The 19,593-nt window shown below is 45.8% G+C and overlaps 1 protein-coding gene across 1 annotated transcript in view; it reads right to left on the reverse strand.

Annotated features, from left to right (window-relative positions):
• SLC4A5 (solute carrier family 4 member 5) overlaps window positions 1-19,593 on the reverse strand; it is a 172,147-nt gene that overhangs the window by 68,217 nt on the left and 84,337 nt on the right. Inside the window, exons 7-9 of the mRNA XM_050939747.1 lie at window positions 16,740-16,895; window positions 10,770-10,865; window positions 6,650-6,708 (exon numbers count right to left, since the gene is read on the reverse strand). Of these exons, the coding sequence (XP_050795704.1) occupies window positions 6,650-6,708; window positions 10,770-10,865; window positions 16,740-16,895 (311 nt within the window). The remainder of the gene's footprint in view (window positions 1-6,649; window positions 6,709-10,769; window positions 10,866-16,739; window positions 16,896-19,593) is intronic.

Raw genomic sequence — 19,593 nt, forward strand, 5'->3', positions numbered from 1 at the left:
TGCAGCAGTCATTGCACAGCACTCCAGACAGGACATATGCAAATCTGTGATTGTACCGTTTCCCACCCCACCCCCTTGCCCTTTCAGATTCCAAAAAAGTTGTGTGTCTGTCTATAAAGTAATTTTCTTTTGAATAATTGAATTTTTGGCTTTGAAAACAGTCTTTATTATTGCAGAAAGTTAAAGATACCTTAGCCCAGGAAAGAGACAGGCACTGCAAATCAGCTTAGGAAACAGAGATTCCTACTAACATTGTAACCACTGCACTTCACTCCCATGCAAGGCACCAAACATTACTGTTGATTTTCAGCCTCAAATTCCTCCCTCAAGGCATCCCTAATCCTTGCAGCCCTGTGCTGGGCCTCTCTAGTAGCTCTGCTCTCTGGCTGTGCAAATTCAACCTTCAGGTGTTGAACCTCGGAGGTCCATGCCTGACTGAATCTTTCACCCTTCCCTTCACAAATATTATGGAGGGTACAGCACGCGGATATAACCGCGGGGATGCTGCTTTCCCCCAAGTCCAGCTTCCCATACAGAGAGAGATCGCCAGCGCCCCTTTAAACAGCCAAAAGCACACTCCACAGTCATTTGGATCCGGCTCAGCCTGTAGTTGAACCGTTCCTTGCTGCTGTCAAGGCTTCCTGTGTATGGTTTCATGAGTCATGGCATTAATGGGTAAGCGAGGTCTCCAAGGATCACAATGGGCATTTCGACATCCCCTACTGTGATCTTCTGGTCTGGGAAAAGAGTCCCGGCCTGTAGCTTCCTGGACAGACCAGTGTTCCGAAAGATGCATGCGTCATGCACCTTTCCAGGCCAGCCTGCGTTAATGTCAATGAAATGCCCATGGTGATCCACAAGCACCTGGAAAACCATGAGAAATACCCCTTCCGATTAATGTACTCGGATGCTAGGTGGGGTGGTGCCAGAATAGGAATATGTGTCCCACCTATCGCCCCTCCACAGTTAGGGAAACCCCCATTTGTGCAAAGCCATCCACAATGTCCTGCACGTTCCCCAGAGTCACGGTTCTTCTTAGCAGGATGCGATTAATGGCCCTGCAAACTTGCATCAACACGATTCCAACGGTCAACTTTCCCACTCCAAACTGGTTCCCGACCGATCGGTAGCTGTCTGGAATTGCCAGCTTCCAGAATGCAATAGCCACTCGCTTCTCCACCGGCAGGGCAGCTTTCAATCTTGTGTCCTTGTGCCGCAGGGTGGGGGCAAGCTCCTCACACAGTTCCATGAAAGTGGCTTTTCTCATCCAAAAGTTCTGCAGCCACTGCTCGTCATCCCAGACTTCCATGACGATGTGATCCCACCACTCAGTGCTTGTTTCCCAAGCCCAAAAGTGGCGTTCCATGGTGCTGAGCATGTCTGTGAATGCCACAAGCAATTTTGTGTTGTACGCATTACACAACTCGCTATAATCGTCAGACTCCCCACTGTCACTTTGGATCTTAAGGAATAGCTCAACTGCCAAATGTGATGTGCTGGCGAGACTCGTCAGCATATTCCTCAGCAGTTCGGGCTCCATTTCCCACAGACTGAAATGGAACACAGAATCGCGCTGCACAGAAACTGCGCAAAGATGGCGCCAAATGTGGACGGAAACACAGGGATTGCTGGGATTGCCACACTGCAGCGCTTTTCCTACACAGCTGTACGAAGACAGCTTTAACTCCCAGGGCTGTACAGCTGCAAGTGTAGCCAAACCCAAAGGGAGCTGTGGCTTGGTGTCTGGTGTGGCGCCACTGTGTTCTGTTCTGCGCCAAGTTGGGTTGATGTCTCCCTTTTTAAAATGTACTTTCAGTATGTCCATGAAACACTTCCACTGCCCTCCGCGAGTCTTTCTTCCCTTACTTAATTGAAAGAAGAGCATGTGCTTCAGGAGGCGAGTGTCAGGCATATGTACACAGTGGCCAGCCCAGCAGAGTTAGTACTTCATGACCTGAGCTTCTATAGTGCTGGTGTTGGCTGCAGAGAGAACGCTGATGTTAGTGCGTCGGTCTTCCCAGCTGATCCAGAGAATCGTCCTGAGGCAGCGCTGCTGGAACCACTCCAGCAGCTCCAGTAGTTTGTGCAGATGAGGGCTGTAGAGTACCTTGGTTTTCCCGATGTTGAGAGAGACAGACCCAGGCTGTGATAGGCATCCACAAAAAGATTTAGGGTGCTTTGCAGGTTGGCCTCTGTACATGCAAGAATGACATAGTCGTCTGCATACTGAAGGTCAGTGATGCCAATTCGTGTGATCTTAGATTTTTTTTTTTTGGAGTTGTCGAAGATTAAGAAGATGGCCATCCATTCGATATGATAATCCCAATTCTGTCAGGAAGGCAGTCCCAGATGAGAATCAGGATCACGGTAAGGTACATGGAGAAGAGTATTGCAGCAATGACATCGCCCTGCTTGACACCAGTGCGAATGGTGAATGATTCGGTCTCTGAGCTGCTGCCCAAAGTGGTAGCAGTCATCCCGTCATGGAGTAGTCTGATGATGGAAATGAATTTTTGTGACTAGACAAACCTACACAGCACCTTCCATAGGGCATCACAATTGATAGAGTCAAAGGCCTTGGTTATGTTGATGAATGCCATGAACAGTTCCTGGTGTTGCTCTCTGCACTTCTCCTGAATCTGTTGTGCCATGAAAATCATGTCGGTTGTGCCATGGGATGGCCTGAAGCCACATTGTGTCTCTGCCTAAAGATGGCATTTGTGATGAGCAAATCATGCTCCAAACATTTGCTGAGGAGGTGAATACCATTGGGGTTTACATTTCCAACCCCTTCTTTGCCTATTGTGCCTCTCCATTGGGAATCCCGTGAAATCTCCCAGGAGGATGAGTTTGTTCTGCCTTCGGTGTGGCTGTGAGGACTGTACTGAGTGTGCTATAAAACTGCTCCTTATTATCTTCCTCATCATCAAGTGCTGGGGCGTGTACACTGATGATTGTGGCAAATTGGCTGTTGCTAAGCTTGAGTCTTGAGATGCTCGCTGATCCCCTCAGGAAGCTCCACAAGCTGACTGGCGATCTTATTTTTGATGGTAAAGCCAATTCCGTGACTGCATCTCTCTTCAGGTGGCTTTCCTTTCCCAAAGAAGGTGTGGTCACCTCCATCCTCTTGTAATTGGCCCTCATCGGCCCGGTGGGTCTCACTAAGTGCTGCAATGTCAGTGTTGAGTCTTGCCAGTTCTCTGGCAATTATGGTAGAACAGGAAGTCAGTGTAATACAATGGAATACACCTAGATATAGATAGGGATAGAAGCCAGTATTCCTGATTCCTAGCGCTCTGCTCTAACCACTAGACAATAATCTCTCTCATAACTGGAAAAGAAGACAGCAGTTCTGACTCCTAGTGACCTACTTTAACCAACAACCAACTATCCTTTCTATAATTGAGAACAGAAGCCAAGAGTCCTGACTGTCAATATCTTGCTCCAACTACTAGAAACACTCCCTCTCTGAAACAGAATCTCAGACTTCACTCGTGTCCCTGTGACTTATTTGAGCTTAATCTCAGATCTGTGCAGGGTCAATGAAATTGTGAAGGGGCGCAGACAAATCTGAGGTAGGAACAATGTGTCCCTTTCTGATGACCTTGAGGTGGAAGATGATGCTTTGAGGTCGTATTCAGGATCAAATTGAGCTTTAGTAAGTTAAAGGATTTCAATGTGATGGATGGAAGAGCAGGAAAAAAAAAAGCCCATGGTAGTCTCACATGAGGCACTTTGGTGGTTATTGACTGGGTGAAGCAGCACAGATTTTTAATTAACAAAACTGGAACATACCAGCCAGACCTGGACACAGAGAGAAGATGAGAGCAGTATCCATGTTTCATCAGATTGCCTTTATGTTAGAGTCATTTTTATGCTTTGCACACCACATTAATGGGAATTTCACCTGCATTTAAACATAGCAGTGGTGACAAGGAGAGAGATAGCACTCCATACCACATGGCAGAAGCACGGTCATACTGATGCAGAATATTACAGAAGAGGCATACACACTGTGCTCTCACCTGGAGACATTATTTTTGTTCTTTCTTGTTTGTAGCTTTCACTTAATCCAAACAAAAGAAGTCAGGCAAATGGGTTGCTCTTTGTGTATAAAAAAACATGACTGTCTACTAAGTTCTTATTTCCTCATGATCTCCTGCTTTTTCATCCCTAGACTAGTAATATTCCTAAATATGTCATCTTGTCTTCATCTCTATTATATTCCACAAACAACCCCACCTCTTTATAATCCTATCTATCCTTCCCACGCACACCCTGCTTCCTCTTTTATTTAGATATTCCTTGCTCTATTTCCTCCCAAAGCTTTCAAGAGCTTTTCTCCTCATCCCAAGACTCTAGCGTTGTCATAAACAGATAGCTAAGGGTTAATGTCTCTTTCACCTGTAAAGGGTTAACCAACAGTGACCTGCAACACCTGACCAGAGGACCAATCAGGAGACAAGATACTTTCAAACTCCGGTTGAGGGAAGCCTTTGTTTGTAGTTTTTGGGTTTTGCTTTGCTCTCTCTAGGCTCTGAGAGTGACCACACATACCTACAGGCTCTCTAATCTTCTGTTCCAATTTTGTAAGTACAAAAGTAGAAAGACAGTTTAGTCTTTTTAATTGTTTTTCTGTATTTGCAACTGTGTATCTGGCGGGTAGAGTTTTAATGTGTATTTGGGTGAAAGTACTTTAAATTGTATTTCTGCTGGAGAAAGCTTAGGCGAATTCATGCTAGTACCCATATTTTGGACGTTAAGGTCCAGATTTGGGAATTATACTATGACATTTAGGGAATGGTTTATTTCCCTTTGTTGTGAGACTCAAGGAATTTGGGTCTTGGGGTCCCCAGGGAAGGTTTGGGGAGACCAGAGTTTATCAGGTACTCAGAATCCTGATTGGTGGCAGCCTATCAGATCTAAGCTGGTAATTAAGCTTAGGGGAATTCATGCTAGTACTCATATTTTGGACGCTAAGGTCCAGATTTGGGAATTATACTATGACAAGCGTCCTCTCTACAAAAGTATTTTTGCTGTGTTTTCATACTCCTAACCTGCTTTTTCTTGCCGCCCTGAGTCTGCCACAGGTATTATTTCCAGGGTGGTCATCTGAGTTACCAGAGATCAATACACGTATTAAATGCGTTAATTAGAAGTCTGTGCATTTCCACTAGTAACGATACGAAACTCACATGGGCCTCTTATGTTGAACACAGAGAAACCCTTTGACACATCAACCTTCAGTACAATCCATGTCATGAATACAACTCCTTTCTATTCCCAGAGCATCAGTCTGAAGGACCCATTGTCCTTACCCCAGCACACACTGTAGTCGAAGTTTCATCTGAGGATCTCAAAGGGCTTCAACAAATATTAATTAAGCACCAGGGAGACAGGCCAGTGATATTAAAACTGAAGCACAGAGCAGGGAACTGTTTTTGATTTTTAAACAACGTTTAAACATTTTAAAATGGCTCTGCAGCTGGTGCGATCGATGCTTATCACACCGGCTCCGTGTCGTCCCTCCATCTGTTTATTGTATCTGCCTCTTGTATACTTAAATTCTACGCTCGTCAAGGCAGTGAACATCTTTTTTTTATTTGTTTGTACTGTCCTTAGCACAATGGGGTCCCGATCAGAGTCTTTAGGTGCTATGAATACAAAAGAACAATAATAATAAAATTACTCCAAAGGAAGCAACATGTAGTATGGAAACTCAAGTTACCCCCAAACTGTGCACTGTACCCATGACATGAGTATGACAACACAGGAATGTGTATTCAGTGTATAAATTAATCTGTGGAACCCATTGTTGCAGGGTATTCCTGAGACAATTCTTTGGCAAGATTCAGATCATTCTTTTTTTTTCAAAAAAAATCCTATTTACTGTAACTGTGGAGTCCTCATTATCCATATAAATGTCTAATCCTCATCAGAATTCTACTACACTGTTGGCTTCAATTATGTATTGTGGCAACAGGTTCCACAGGGTAATTCTAAATTGTGTAGAGAAGAATTTCCTTTTAAACTCTTCTAAATTTGCTGCCTTTCACTTTCATTAGGTGTCTGCTTGGCTCATGGAGCTCAAGAGTTTGGTAGCATTAATAAAGGATTAGATATTTATGTAGGGATGAGAACATCCTATTAGGAGTGAAAATCCATAAGGGATGTGAACTTACCATCTTCAGGGCATAAACCAAGCACTAAGTGAGAGGGGATAGGAAGAATCATCTTCTGGGGACAGATTACTCTGTAAACATCCACCACAAAGATTTTTTGCTGCTTCCTCTGAAGCATCTTGTATTAGTTGGGAATAGAATACTGGACTAGGTCAGCTCTGTGAGTCTTACATTCCAATGTATCTACCTCTTGGTATGTAACAACTTGGCCCTGATTGGCTGGGTACAGGGCATCACAGATGCAGATTGTGGATTAAAATTAGACACTGAATGCTGCTAAACGTAGGAAGTACATATTTTGCACCTGTCCTGCGTGAACACAATCAGCTTTGAGGCCACTCATATTTACGGTTTATGGATGAGAGTATAACAGCAGATATTTGTTTTTCTCCCCCCTGGTAATGGGAGGCCGTCGGTCATTACATTACACAGAAAACTTTGGTCCACAAAAGGCTTTTAGAACTTACTACCTGATCTGTGCTTGGAGTATCTGTAATGTCATTCATGCTTCTGCTTTGCGCATGGCCTAAAGAAAGCACAAGGGAAAGACACGATAAGAGACATTTAGAGGCCACAAACCTTCTATGTACAGATTCACAGGCCCATATTGCGCCCTTCAGCTGTGTGACTGACAAGTGGCTGAAAAGGAGAAGGGGGTCCTGAATTGCCTCTAGCGCTGTTCATTTCTAGAACAAGCCAGATTCTGGTCCCATTTACAACAAGGTAAATTTGGTGTAGCTCACCTGGACTAACTCCAGATTTAACATGGCATAAATGTGACCAGAACAGAGTTACGCTGGTGGAGTCCACTGGACTTATACCAGTGTAACTAGGATCAGATTTTGGCCATGTGTTGACACTTTTCTCTTACACTGCATGGGCCAAATTTTGCCATTACATTTGCATTTACAACTCCTGCTGAGTTAATGGGTATGGCATGGATGAATCGGGGGGGGCAGAATTTTGCTCCATTTTTTGGGTCCCTTTACCCTCTTCCTGTGACATGTTGCCCCAGCTTCCATCTTTTCCCATCAGGGCTTTCTCAAGGTCTGTGCAAAGCTGCAATTCCAGGAGAGTTCATATATGTCAAATCAGTGGGTGGTTAATGAAAACTTTGCACACAGTCCCCTTTGGGGGTGACAAGTCACTTATCTCTCAAAGTATAACCAAATGATCAATTTCCAGGAAACATGCAGCAAAAATCAAGATATTGTATGCCACGAATGCCTAGCAATAAGGAGGCAGCGAAGGGATTAATTCTGTTACTCAAAGCTTCCCCCCTCTCCCTTCCTCAAGGACTATATACATTTAAACTCATTTTTGACATTGTTTCAATTTTAAGCAACAATCCACTCTGAGTCCCTCTTCCTCGATTTTGTGGTTTTACAATTTCCTATTTTTCAAAATATATTTCTCTTCAGAACCCAAAAGGGGAAGCCAATTGCCAGAAAATACAGGGTGAACAATGAAATTGACTCAAACTGAAACACAGCGCTGACAAATATTCAAAGTAAGAAATCTGAAAAAGAACAACCCCAAAATGATTGCCCTCCCCCAATTTCTTTTAGTTACAGTAATTTTAAATGTGACTTGTAAAAATAGCCTGTAGAACATTTTCAGACAGCTGGCTTGATGAAAAGGGACTCAGGAGGTCTAGGTTCAATCTCCAGTTTTCTTATGGGTCTTGCTGACCACGGCCCACCAATTGAGGACCAGAACTTTAAAGGGAGATAGGCAGCTAACTCTCTTTTTAAATCTGGCCCTTAGTGTCCTTGTGCTTTTGATTCCCCATCTGGACAATAATAATTCTTCTCTTCCACTGTTTGTCTGTCTCATGCATTTAGACTGTAAGCTCTTTGGGGCAGGGACTGTCTTTTATTACATATATATACACAGCACCTAGAGCAATGCTGTCCTGATCTCAGATGAAGCACATAGATGCTACAGTAACAACAACTGCAAGTTTAAAGTTGACAGGCTCCCTTTAATTACTGCCTATTAGAATCTTGGAACCAAATGATTTTTTAAAAAAATCTATCAATCAAATCCCACTGCTTGAACAGAACAGCTTAGTTAGACTAGAAGAACCAGCTCAGAACTAAGTAAGTTCTAGAGCTGGGTGCTAGCTTCCAGCCGAAATTCTCCAATTCATTTGCTAAGCAGAGCAAGAGGGCATGTCTACTGCAATACAGCTGTAGTACAGATGCTTCGGACATCAACAGAAGCATTTTTACCATCTATGTAGTTAATCCACCTCCTCGAGTGGTGGTACCTAGGTTGATAGAAGAATCAGGGGTTAGGTCAACTTAGCTATGCACACAGCAGTGTGAATTTTTCACATCCAAGAACGACACAGCTAGGTCAATCTAAATTTTAAATGTAGACCAGTGCTGAAGCAGTTAAAAATAATTATGACTTGTTCATCTACGCATTTTGGTTGTTTTCTTGTTCTATTGTCTTGCGATTCTCTTTAAAGCTTTATACCTCATGGGTCACTACACCATCATCCATAACAGCATTCATCAGCCTGAGGATTGTGGTGCAAATTGATTGCAAAACCCTAAAGTCCTTACTCAGTTTTTATTCATTTCTCACCCCTCTCAACAATGCTTTCCCCTGACTAAGTGTAACCCACTGGTGAATGTGTGTATCGAGTCCCCCACTACGGTGATTCCCTGAAAACAAGAGTTGATACAGACACAGAAAGGGATCCTGTAGCAGCTAACGCTTTTCTATCTGGAGGTCCCTGATTCCATCCCCTGTGTGTTGGCCATCACCCCGCCATCACATAAATATTTGGGGCTAGATTCACACAAGAATTTAGGCACTGAACTGCCACTTTGGGCACCTTAATCCCACAATCATCCCCCTACTCCCAGGATTCACAAAATCCCTGTTCAGCTGCCATCAACCCTGGCAGATAGCTAAATGTTTGCAGGAAAAGTTCCCCAGGTGCTTGTGTATCTGAGGTCTGAGCCTCAGCATGATGAAAGAACCAGCGGACGAGGTGTTCCTCCAACTAAATCACCTGTGGGCCCCCATCTGGGAGGCAAGCCCTGAACACGCTCTCCTCTCCTTTTTTGTAAGAGCTCGATAGGCCTCTTCCTTGTGTCTTAGCCTAATGGTGAGGTCGCTCACTTGGGATGTGGCAGACCCCTGGTTCAACTCCCCCTCCACTTGAAGAGGGGCCAGTCACTTGTCAAGGGAGTGCCCTAACCACTGAGCTATGGGATATTCTGATGTGGGGCTGCCTCAGTCTCTCCCGTCAAAGCTGTTCCACTGTGAATACATAATTAAGAGTAATTGGGCCAGAGAGCGCAAGGACAAGAATGACTTAGTAGCCTGGTGGCTATAGCACTTGCCTGGGAGATGAGACCCCCAGTCTCCCTGCTGTTGATGATCCACCTTCCCCTGCCCACCTCCCACGCCAGCTTCTTGCATCCTTGGCATCTCCCATTGGCTAACTTAACTGGCACCTGGCCTCCAGCATGCTGGCTTTTGTGAACCCCATTCTGAGGTGCCTGCCTCTCCCCTTTCACTGTACAGGGAGCCTGGCTGCTTAACCCAGGCTTTGTGAGTCACAGTGATTTTCCAGGTGCTTAAAAATTAAGCCTGGAGATGCTCAGCATCACCACGCCCAAACGCCTTTGTGAATCCAGCCCTTCGGGGTTCGCCTCAGTATAATTTGATTTCAATATGAATTATACCCACTAGAGTAATCAGAGCAGGCTGAAAAATGCAAAATCCGCCCCCCGCCCCGATTTTCATCTCAGGTTGAGATTGTCACTTGCCCTACACCCCTACGCAGCAGGATAAGGAGTTGTAAGGTATGGAGGAGGAAGTCGTCTGTGCCAACTATCCAGCTGTCACACACTGTGACTTTAAGTCAGAACGTGGTTTCCGAAGCAGCGTAATTATGTGCTGCCCCTTGCTCAGGGCTTGCTACAAAGCGATGATTTCTAATTTTAAAAACCTTTAATTTTTTAAATGACACTTTGCAATAAGTTCTACCTGGCAATACACTGTAATTATACTTTTTGATACTTATAATTGCCACCAGTGCATAAAAATGGCAGAACTACAAGGTTGAGGATAACTGCAATGTAATTGAAATGTAGCTAAACACACCTGGGCTCCAAAAAGCGATGTAATAAGATGAACACCCAGAGGTGTAACAATAAGGGAGTCTGTAATGCAATTCTCCTTCTGGTTATTTGAATTACTTGTAATAAGTTATGGAAAATCATAGCCACAGCGTAACTATGCTGCAATTGCAATGTAACTACAGTCACCATGGGATAAAGTGGCATCCATCTTTCTCTAATCTCTTTCAATCATAGTAATTTTAGAGTTTACATAGAGCAACATTTGCAGATGGAAAAGTGATTTTCAAGTGGACCATTCTCACTTTCCTGCTCTAGGAATAGTTGTTTACAATCAAGGCCCAAAGAGATGATGTGCTTTGCCAAATGTGAATCAGTCATATAACCAGGATTAGAACTCAGGAGTACAGACTCCCAACCAGGTGTTTGTTCTGCTAGACACTGCTGCCTCGCCAAACAAGTAAGTAGCTGTTGTTCAACTTACGTAAACGTCCATAATTTGCGTTCTGTCTCATTCTAAGATCTTCGGTGGAGCGGTGGAAGCTGGCTCCTGCTGCTGGGCTCCTGACAGGACTGCGATCTGAGAAGGAGAGAGCATTTAGATCACATACATGTACATAATGAGGCTGTCAGCAAATGCTGCCAGCTCGGATCATGTGTGACCATCAATGAATACAGCTTGTCATTTTCAGGTATTGAAACTCGAGTGACAAATTAATTGTCCAGTGCTCAATTTGGATAGATTTCACACCCCTATTGATATTCTGCAAGCTTGGCTATGAATTCAGCAGCATTTCCCACTTTTGACACAGACAGAGTAATTTTTCTATTAGGAAGGAATGGTCTTACTTCTGCCAGGGTATTTTTAATATTTTCCTTGTTGGGTGAATTTCATCCCTGTGCAGAGGGCCAATACAAGGCTTATGCCACTACCTTAGTCCCATTTAAGTCCTATTTTGAGGCCTGAAGTAGCATTTGACTAATGCACAGGCCCTCTCTGCACGAGGATGAACATCACACAGTGTGAATACAAGCTCTACTACTTACAACTGGCCTTTGTGCTCAGATACCATGGCTATAATTGAGGAGAGAAACGGAGCAAGGTGATGGAACTTGGCATGGTGTGTGACAGACTGATAATATCCTGTATTGTCCTGAAGAACTGTTCTGGAATTAAGATAAACTTCATTAAATTAAGTTAAACCTTATCAAATTAGGGCTAATACCTTTGCGGCACACTGTATTAAAAATGTGTGTTACTGTGGCACTGTATGTACTTTCTCTAGTAGGGAAGGAGGGATGCTAATGAACTTCCTCTGTTATCAACCCTTTGAAGCCACCCCCTGGCTTATATTAATTCAAACTGGAGTTTCCAGCAGGGACCAAGAGACAAAAAAGGGGTTTGGATAAATAGCCTCTGCATGATCCAGTGGATGGACAAGACCCCCGGCATATGGAGGGCCCCAATCCCTAGGGTAGGGTCAAAAGGACTGAGCCTCCTGAGGCCCCATAAACCTGGGAGCTTGTTCTGAGCTAAAGCTGTGCTGAGCTTGTGACCACAAAGGAATCCCCTTGGGTTGGTGGTTGAAGGACGACTCTTGCCAGCATCCAGGAGAGGGTGCGGGTAATGCTTGGTCAGCTTATTAGCAAGCGTGCAGATTCCTTTATTGTTTTAATATGATTTCTCTGTAATCCTTTTTACCTTAAAAATGAAGTAGGCTTGCACAGGAAGTGCTGTGTGGTACCCTGTAGCAATTACCCCTGTTAACCATCTCTGGAGAGCAAGCAAGCAAGCAATGTCCTTGGGCAACCTGCCAGTGGTGGGAAATACATGGTGAAGGCAGGGTACTGTGCAGACAGGAGATCCCCTCCCTCCCTTCTGACCAGGGTGAGATAGAGAGGGGCAGGGAAAAGAGGATGGCCTGAGAGTGGGTGCCCTTGACTGGATCACTGAGCGGGAATACAGGGGCAGTTGCCCTGAACTCTGACATACACTAGGGGACTTGAGTTGCAGTAGATAGAAGCTCACTCTCTCATAGCTGTGTTGGCTCTATAGGTAGGATGACCAGACAGCAAATGTGAAAAATTGGGAAGGGGTGGGGGTAATAGGATCCTAGATAACAAAAAGACCCAAAAATCAGGACTGTCCCTATAAAATCGGGACATCTGGCCACCCTATCTGCAGGACTCACGAGTAAAAATTAGTACAAAACACACCTTCATGCCTAAAAAGAGCTTACAGAATTCTGAATAAACACAAAAGGGCCTGATTCTGATCTTGCTTACACGGTGGATGTAATGCATTCACTTCACTGGAGCCACTCCGGATTTACACTGGTGTAAAGGAGAACAGGATCAGACTCAGAGAATAGATCTTTTGATTAAGAAGGGGCTGTTTTCAATACAGACACTGTTTATGGTAGAGCTGCATTGAAAGCGTTTAGGGACATCCAGCACCTCCCCAGTGTTAATTCAATGCTGCTGCCAGGGTGGGATCTTGTCCTGTGACAAAGAGCTCCTCGCTAGAGCTGGTCAGGAACTGAAATCTGCGTTCCACAGAAAGTTCCAATATTCTGAAAAATCCCTGAAATGTCCTCAAAATGAGAATTGCTAGTATCAAAACATTTGGCCTTTTTCATTATATTCAATGTTAAATATAACATATACATATATTTACATATTGTGTGTAGAATATTATTAAAATCTATATTTTAGACTATAAAAGTCAAAACAAAACTGAACTTTGATTCAAAATGTTTTTGACATAAAAAATGCTTCATTTTGACATTTTTCCCATCGAAAAAATGTTGTTGAAATCGACGTGTTCCCATGAAAAATATAGATTAAATAGCATTTTTCAATGAAAAACTTCTGTCAATTTTTTTTGACCAGCTCTACTTATTGCTGATAGACTTGAAGCAACAAGATGAATAGCGGCTAGAACAACAGCAATAACAATCTTCCCTGCAATTTAATAATGGGCCCAACACAGCACCCACCGAAGTGAACAGCAGAACTCCCTTTGTCGGTAAACAATCTGCCCCTGTATTTTCCTATATATTGTCAATATTCATTCCAACAACCTATTACTCCTTGTAGCGAGGTGGACTGGCTCCCAGCCGTGCCTGATAGGGCCAAGCTGGAACAGACGCCAAAGTGGGTGGAGCCACTGTGGCCTGTTCCCGCCCCCCGGAAGTCAAGGGGTGGGACAGGAAGTATAAAGGCCCGGTCCCAACACTCAGTTGGCCGCCGGCCGCCGGAGAGGACAGATGCTGGTGCCCTAGCTCTCGCTGGGCCGAGCCTGCCCCGTGCTCACTACCCTGAGGAGCGCTGGCCGAGCCTGCCCTGTGCTCACTACCCTGAGGAGCGCTGGCTGGGTCTTCCCCTCGCCCAGTATCCTGAGGAGCCGCCTGAACTTCCCAGTGCCCCAGGGCCGGCGCTACCATTTAGGCGATCTAGGCAATGGCCTAGGGCACCAGAATTTTTGGGGGGCGCTATTTTGCCGGGGGGGGGCAGCACGCGGGTCCGGTGGACCTACTGCAGTCATGCCGGCGGACGGCCCGCTGCTGGAAAGGCTCCGGTGGAGCTGCCACAGTCATTTCGGCGGATGGCGTGCTGGTCTAAAGGCTCCGGTGGACCTACCGCAGTCATGCCTGCGGCAGGTCCACTGGAGCCTTTAGACCAGCGGACTGCCAACCGGCATCACTGCGGCAGCTCCACCGGAGCCTTTCCAGCAGCGGACCGTCCGCCGGCATGACTGCGGTAGGTCCACCAGACCCGCGGGGGGTGGTGAAATGGCCGTCTGCCTAGGGCGTCAGAAACTCTGGTGCCGCTCCTGCAGCGCGCAGCATCCCGAGGACCAGCCCCGCTTACCCAGCGCTCAGTATCCTGAGGGGCCCATGGTGTGGGACGTTGCGGAAGACGCAGAGGCCACACAGGTACCAACAGAGGGGGAGATTGGAAGTGGCCCAGGGGTAGCCGACTCTAGTCTGGCTCCAGGAGACCCCGAACCAATGTCAGTGTGTTGTGGTCAGGATCCCCACTGACACAGCAGCAGACTGCCTGCTGCTGTTAGGGCCTCAGGTTGGGATGCAGTGGAGTGGGAGGGCCTGCGTCCCACCTGCCACCCTTCCAGGGGTGGGCAGAATCCCCCTCTCGCTGGCCTGAGAAGGGCCTGGGCTTATAGACTATTTGTTTGCTCAGCCCCTGCCTAAGGGCCTGAGCCTTGAACTGCCTGTTGCCCCGTCCTGCCCCAGGGCCTGGGCTTGTAGACTATTTGTTTGCTCAGCCCCTGCCTAAGGGCTGGAGCCTGGAACTGCTTGTTGCCCCACCCTGCCCAAGGGCCTGGGCTTATACACGGGGTGTTTTCTCGGTCCCTGCCTGAGGGCCTGAGCTCCTGACTGTTTCCTGCCTCACTAGGCTAGGTCAACAGCTCGCCCAACTTGTGTAGCAAGGCGGACTGGCTCCCAGCTGCGCCTGAGGGCTGAGCCCCCACACTGGACCCTTACACTCCTAAATGGAAAAAGACCTACAGTGTAAACATCGATGAGGAGTAATAACCACAGCCAAAATACCAAGGCTAGAAATCACTAAATTGTGAACAAAGTTCTGCTCTGAGCTGTTGGGTGAATCTCCGTTCTGCTACACTGCTCTCCCCAGAGTCATGGATACCTCGCTGAAGTCAATGAAAGCATGCATGCCTGGAGAGCAGGCTATCGGAGATTACATCTGATGTGCAGAAGTGAAACCTTATGTTTGCACTTTAGGTTAATCTAGAGAGTGGACAACCTAAGGTTATTACATCCAAGATTCCATCAAAGTGCCTCCCATCTGAACCAAAGTTAATATCCTAGACTGGGAACAGAGAAATTCCCCTTAAAATGGCTAAAAAAACTGGGTTCGTTCTACAGAGCAAGCAATGCAGTGGCATACCACATCAGAGCAAGCTTCCAGCACAGCCCTCTGACAAGATGCCTTCGCCCTGACATGGAGATCAGTTTTCAATGCGCCGTCCAGCCTTCGGCCTCTCTGAGGGAATGGTCACCAAAGGTGCCATTTACAGCCTCATGGGGTGATACTACTATGATGGGGAGCTCTACGGAGACCACCAGCTTGCTTCACACAAACCAACGTCAGAGGAGTAATATTTTTTGTTTACTAACAACCTCAGAAGGATTTGAATGGGTAATTGGATTTAATAGGCTGTAAAAGGCTGGGCCTGCCCTGTAGTGCCCCCTTCTGGCTAAATGCGGCTGTGTTGAGGCCCTGCCTCAGTTTACTCTCCTCAAGGCTCCTTAGATAAATTCCACCAGGCCTGAGTCCTTTAAACATTCCCCTGCTGTCTGTAATTTATGTATATACAATTCACAACATTCAATCCTGGGGCTTCTTCGTTTTCCCAGGAGAGTGTTCTCCTCTCCCCTGAGTCATTTGCAGGCTTTCCTGCCTGGACCCTTTGTCCCCTAGTGTCTCAACTCAGCCCTGGGGCCTCTCCTTTTTCCCCAGGAGAGGATCCCAGCTTTCTGCTCTCTGCAGGAGCCCTCTAAGGCTATGAATGATAAAACTTGTCTGTCAGAGGTGTTAACTCCTCCCCCTCTCCTTGAAACACAAAAATTTTGCTGCGACAAGTGCCAGTGTGAACAGCGCATCATCGGCAGGAGTGCTCTCCTGCTGACAACATGAACGCAGCTCGCTGGGGGTAGAAGTTTTTTGCCGACAAACAGCGGCTACACTGTGTGACTTTTAGCGGCACGGCTGCGGTGACACAGCCACGTCACTAAAAGCTGTGTAGTATAGCCATCGCCAAAGTCTCTGCAGCTTCATTCTGCCCCCACATTCCTCGCCCTGTTTCCCTCTTTATAAGGCCCAAGTGCCTTCCCTTAAGGCCAACTGAGCAGCAGGTAATCACTCACAGGTTGCACTGGGTGCTGCTCCTTCATAAAGGGGCCAGTCACGCAGCGACGTAGACTCTACGTTCCTTTACCAATTCCTTGTGCCACCTTCTGGGCTACTGTGGTTTCCATCCATCGCTCTCTGCTATGATCTCATGGTCCCTTCTGGCCTTAAGCTCTACGAATCTAAGAACCACGAGCTTTGTTTTTATCTACACATTTCACACACAGTATAAGAGTTGTAGAACATACTGGATGAAATCCCGAAGTCTGTATTCAAGGGGAAGTGTAGAGGAACAGCATGGCCCTGCACACTGCTTATGTCCCAATGAAGCCCATAGGTATTCATACAGACAGAGCAGATTGGTGGATTTGAGCCACAGGGCTCAAATGGGCTGTAAATGGCGCATAGAACAGGTGCTAGCCCTCTGTAGAGGGAGTGCATTTTAGGGGCCTGAGTAAGGACTGAAGGTAGACGGCAACACAAGTTTACCCTGGGTTAAAAAAAAATGAATAAGGACATTGGGATACAGCCACGTGTGAGCTGAATCTTGTGAACTCACTTGTGTTGGACGAGACCGATTTGCCAATGTCTGCCAAGGATCGGTGGATCGGCTTCTTGGTTTGGTGGCGGTGTTTCCTCAGTAGCACGTAACTTATTTTCTCTCTCAGCTCTGGCTTGAGCAGACCATCCTCTATCTGCTTTTCAATAACATCATCTGAAAGAAGGACATTGGAAGCATGTGCATGACTCGCTGGGCTGCAGTATGACAGGTTCTTTTGCAAAAAAAAATAAAATAAAAAAAATCCCCGTCCTTGCATCCTCCAGAACTGCATCACATGCCAAAGACTCAGACTTTAAGGTCATGAGGGACCATCATGATCATCTAGTCTGACCTCCTGCACATCGCAGGTCACCCATGGGAAAAATTAGTGGGTGCTCGGCACGCACCAGCAGCCAAGCTGGCCCCCGCTCCCAAGCACGCCATGTCCCCACTCCTCTCCCTCCCTCCCAGCGCTTCCCGTCCCCTCCTCCCCGCTGCCTAACAGCTGTTTGGCAGCACTTAGGACTTTCTCAGAGGGAGGGGGAGGAGTGGGGATGCGGTGCACCCAGGGGAGGAGGTGGAGAGGGGCAGGGACTTGGGGTAAGCGGGTGGAATGGTGGTGGGGCGAGGGAAGTGCAGGGGCCGGAAGAGGTGGGGACAGGGGCAGGGTTGAGCACCCACCAGGCAGAGGGGAAGTCAGCCCCTATGCTGAAGTCCTCAAATCATAATTTAAAGACTTCAAGTTACAGAGAATCCACCATTTACACTAGTTTAAACCTGCAAGTGACCTGTGCCTTATTCGGCAGAGGAAGGTGAAAACCTCCCAGAGTCTCTGCCAATCTGACCTGGAGGAAAATTTCTTCCTGACCCCAAATGTGACGATCAGTTAGACATACTGGCGAGGCCCACCAGCCAGACACCTGAGAAATAATTCTCTGCAGTAACTTGGAGCCCTCCCCATGTACTGTCCCATTTTCAGCTATTGGAGATATTTGCTGCTAGCAGTCGCAAATCGGCTCCATGCCATTGTAGGCAGCCCCATCATACAAACTCTATGCAGTCTGTAGAGGTTCTATGGTGGGATCAGATCATCACAGGTAAGTTCACGCTCATTCTTTACTCAGAAAAAAATCACAGTTAATATCCTTGCTCCCCTTGAGGTTTTGCCTGTATAACGGAGTGTTGAACCAGGGCCATGTTACTGTCCCTTTCTTAAAGGTGTAGTGCCTTGTACCTTATGTGATATCTGTGTAAAATGCAGCCATTCAGATATAGCAGGGTGTTGCATTAACTTTGCATAGGTGTGCAATGACGACACACAAGGAGCAAGGCAGTGAAGAATCAAGCTCGTTCTGCCTAACGGGCCAACTCCTGCAATTCTTGGGCAGGCAAAACTCCCACCATTGGGAAGAATCAAAGCTACACGATTTGTCTCTAAACTTTCAAAACAAACAATATGCTCTCTCCAAGATGCCCATCATCAAATACTTGGACAACAGTGAGATCAGTAGTGATTCACAGAAGGCACTAGGATGTTTTTATGTGATAAAAACCCATCCCAGTGTGAGGTACGTATACATCTTCGAAGCAGTTACTATGCTAAGCTAATCTGAATGGGTTGGTGATGCCAATTTAGCTGCCCTAGGTCTTCAACTATACACAGGCTTGCACAGAAACAACGAAATCAGTTTGGACTCTCTCTCCTTTTGTTATTTCAGTGCAGGTTTGTGGGTAGACCAGCCTTTATTTGTCCTGAGAGTGACCTCTTCTGATACTGTTAATTAATTCTGCTGTCCTCTCTTTTTACCCCAGTGTAAATTCCACTGATTTCAACGGAGTTCCTTATTATGTGACATTAGAATCAGGCCCACAAAGTTAAATTAAAAAGTACATAAAAAGCACATCACACCAGAGATAATAAGTCAACCAAACAGAGAGATGATTAATGAATAACTCTACCTAACTCAACGCTAAGCATGTAACAGTGCAGCAATTTGAGCCAATGTTCTAATGTATGCAGTGGGTTGTTACTTTGAAGGGCTGACTACCACACCACCTTTTCAAGGGTAACGTGTAGCTATACTCTGAAAAGGGACAATAAAAAGGAAGCTGTAGAGATCTAAATGTATTGTGCTTTCTCTCATCATCTTGCAGAGCAAATCTGCTGTGATTATGAGTCGCTTGCTGAATAGAGAATCACAGAAATGATTGAGACGTCATCAAGTCCAGACCTTGCGCTGAGGTAGGACCAAGTAAACCTAGACCATCCCTGACAGGGATTTGTTCAGCCTGTTTTTAAAAACTCCTGTGATGGGGATTCCGCAACCTCCCTTGGAAGCCTGTTCCAGAGCTTAGCTAGAGTTAGAAAGTTTTTCCCAATGTCTAATCTAAATCTCTCTTGTTACAGATTAAGCCCAGTGCTTCTTGTCCTACCTTCAGTGGACATAGAGAACCAATGATCGCTGTCCTCTTTATAGCTGCCATTAACATATTTGAAGATTTATCTGGTCCCCCCTGGTCTTCTTTTCTTAAGACTAAACATGTCCAGTTTTTTTTAAACCTTTCCTCACAGGTCAGGAATACACAACTTTTAGTGTATTTATATGTAATGACATTTGTATGTAACTATATATAATCAAAGGAGAAAAATAAATAAGTGAATGGATGCACAGAAATTAGACATAAATTTTGTCTTCTTTTCTCAACTGTACCACATATCCTGCTTGACAACTGTTGCATTCTCTCTGGCTTATATTACGTAAGGCATAATGAAATGAACATTCATCAATAAAAAATGGAAAGTGAAACCCAGCATAAGGCACTGTTAGTTTTGACGGAATACTGCATCTGCTTTCTTCAGCTTTTCCTCACC

The sequence above is a fragment of the Gopherus flavomarginatus genome, chromosome 2 (assembly GCF_025201925.1).
Source record: "Gopherus flavomarginatus isolate rGopFla2 chromosome 2, rGopFla2.mat.asm, whole genome shotgun sequence".
In the NCBI taxonomy this organism is placed as follows: domain Eukaryota; kingdom Metazoa; phylum Chordata; order Testudines; family Testudinidae; genus Gopherus; species Gopherus flavomarginatus.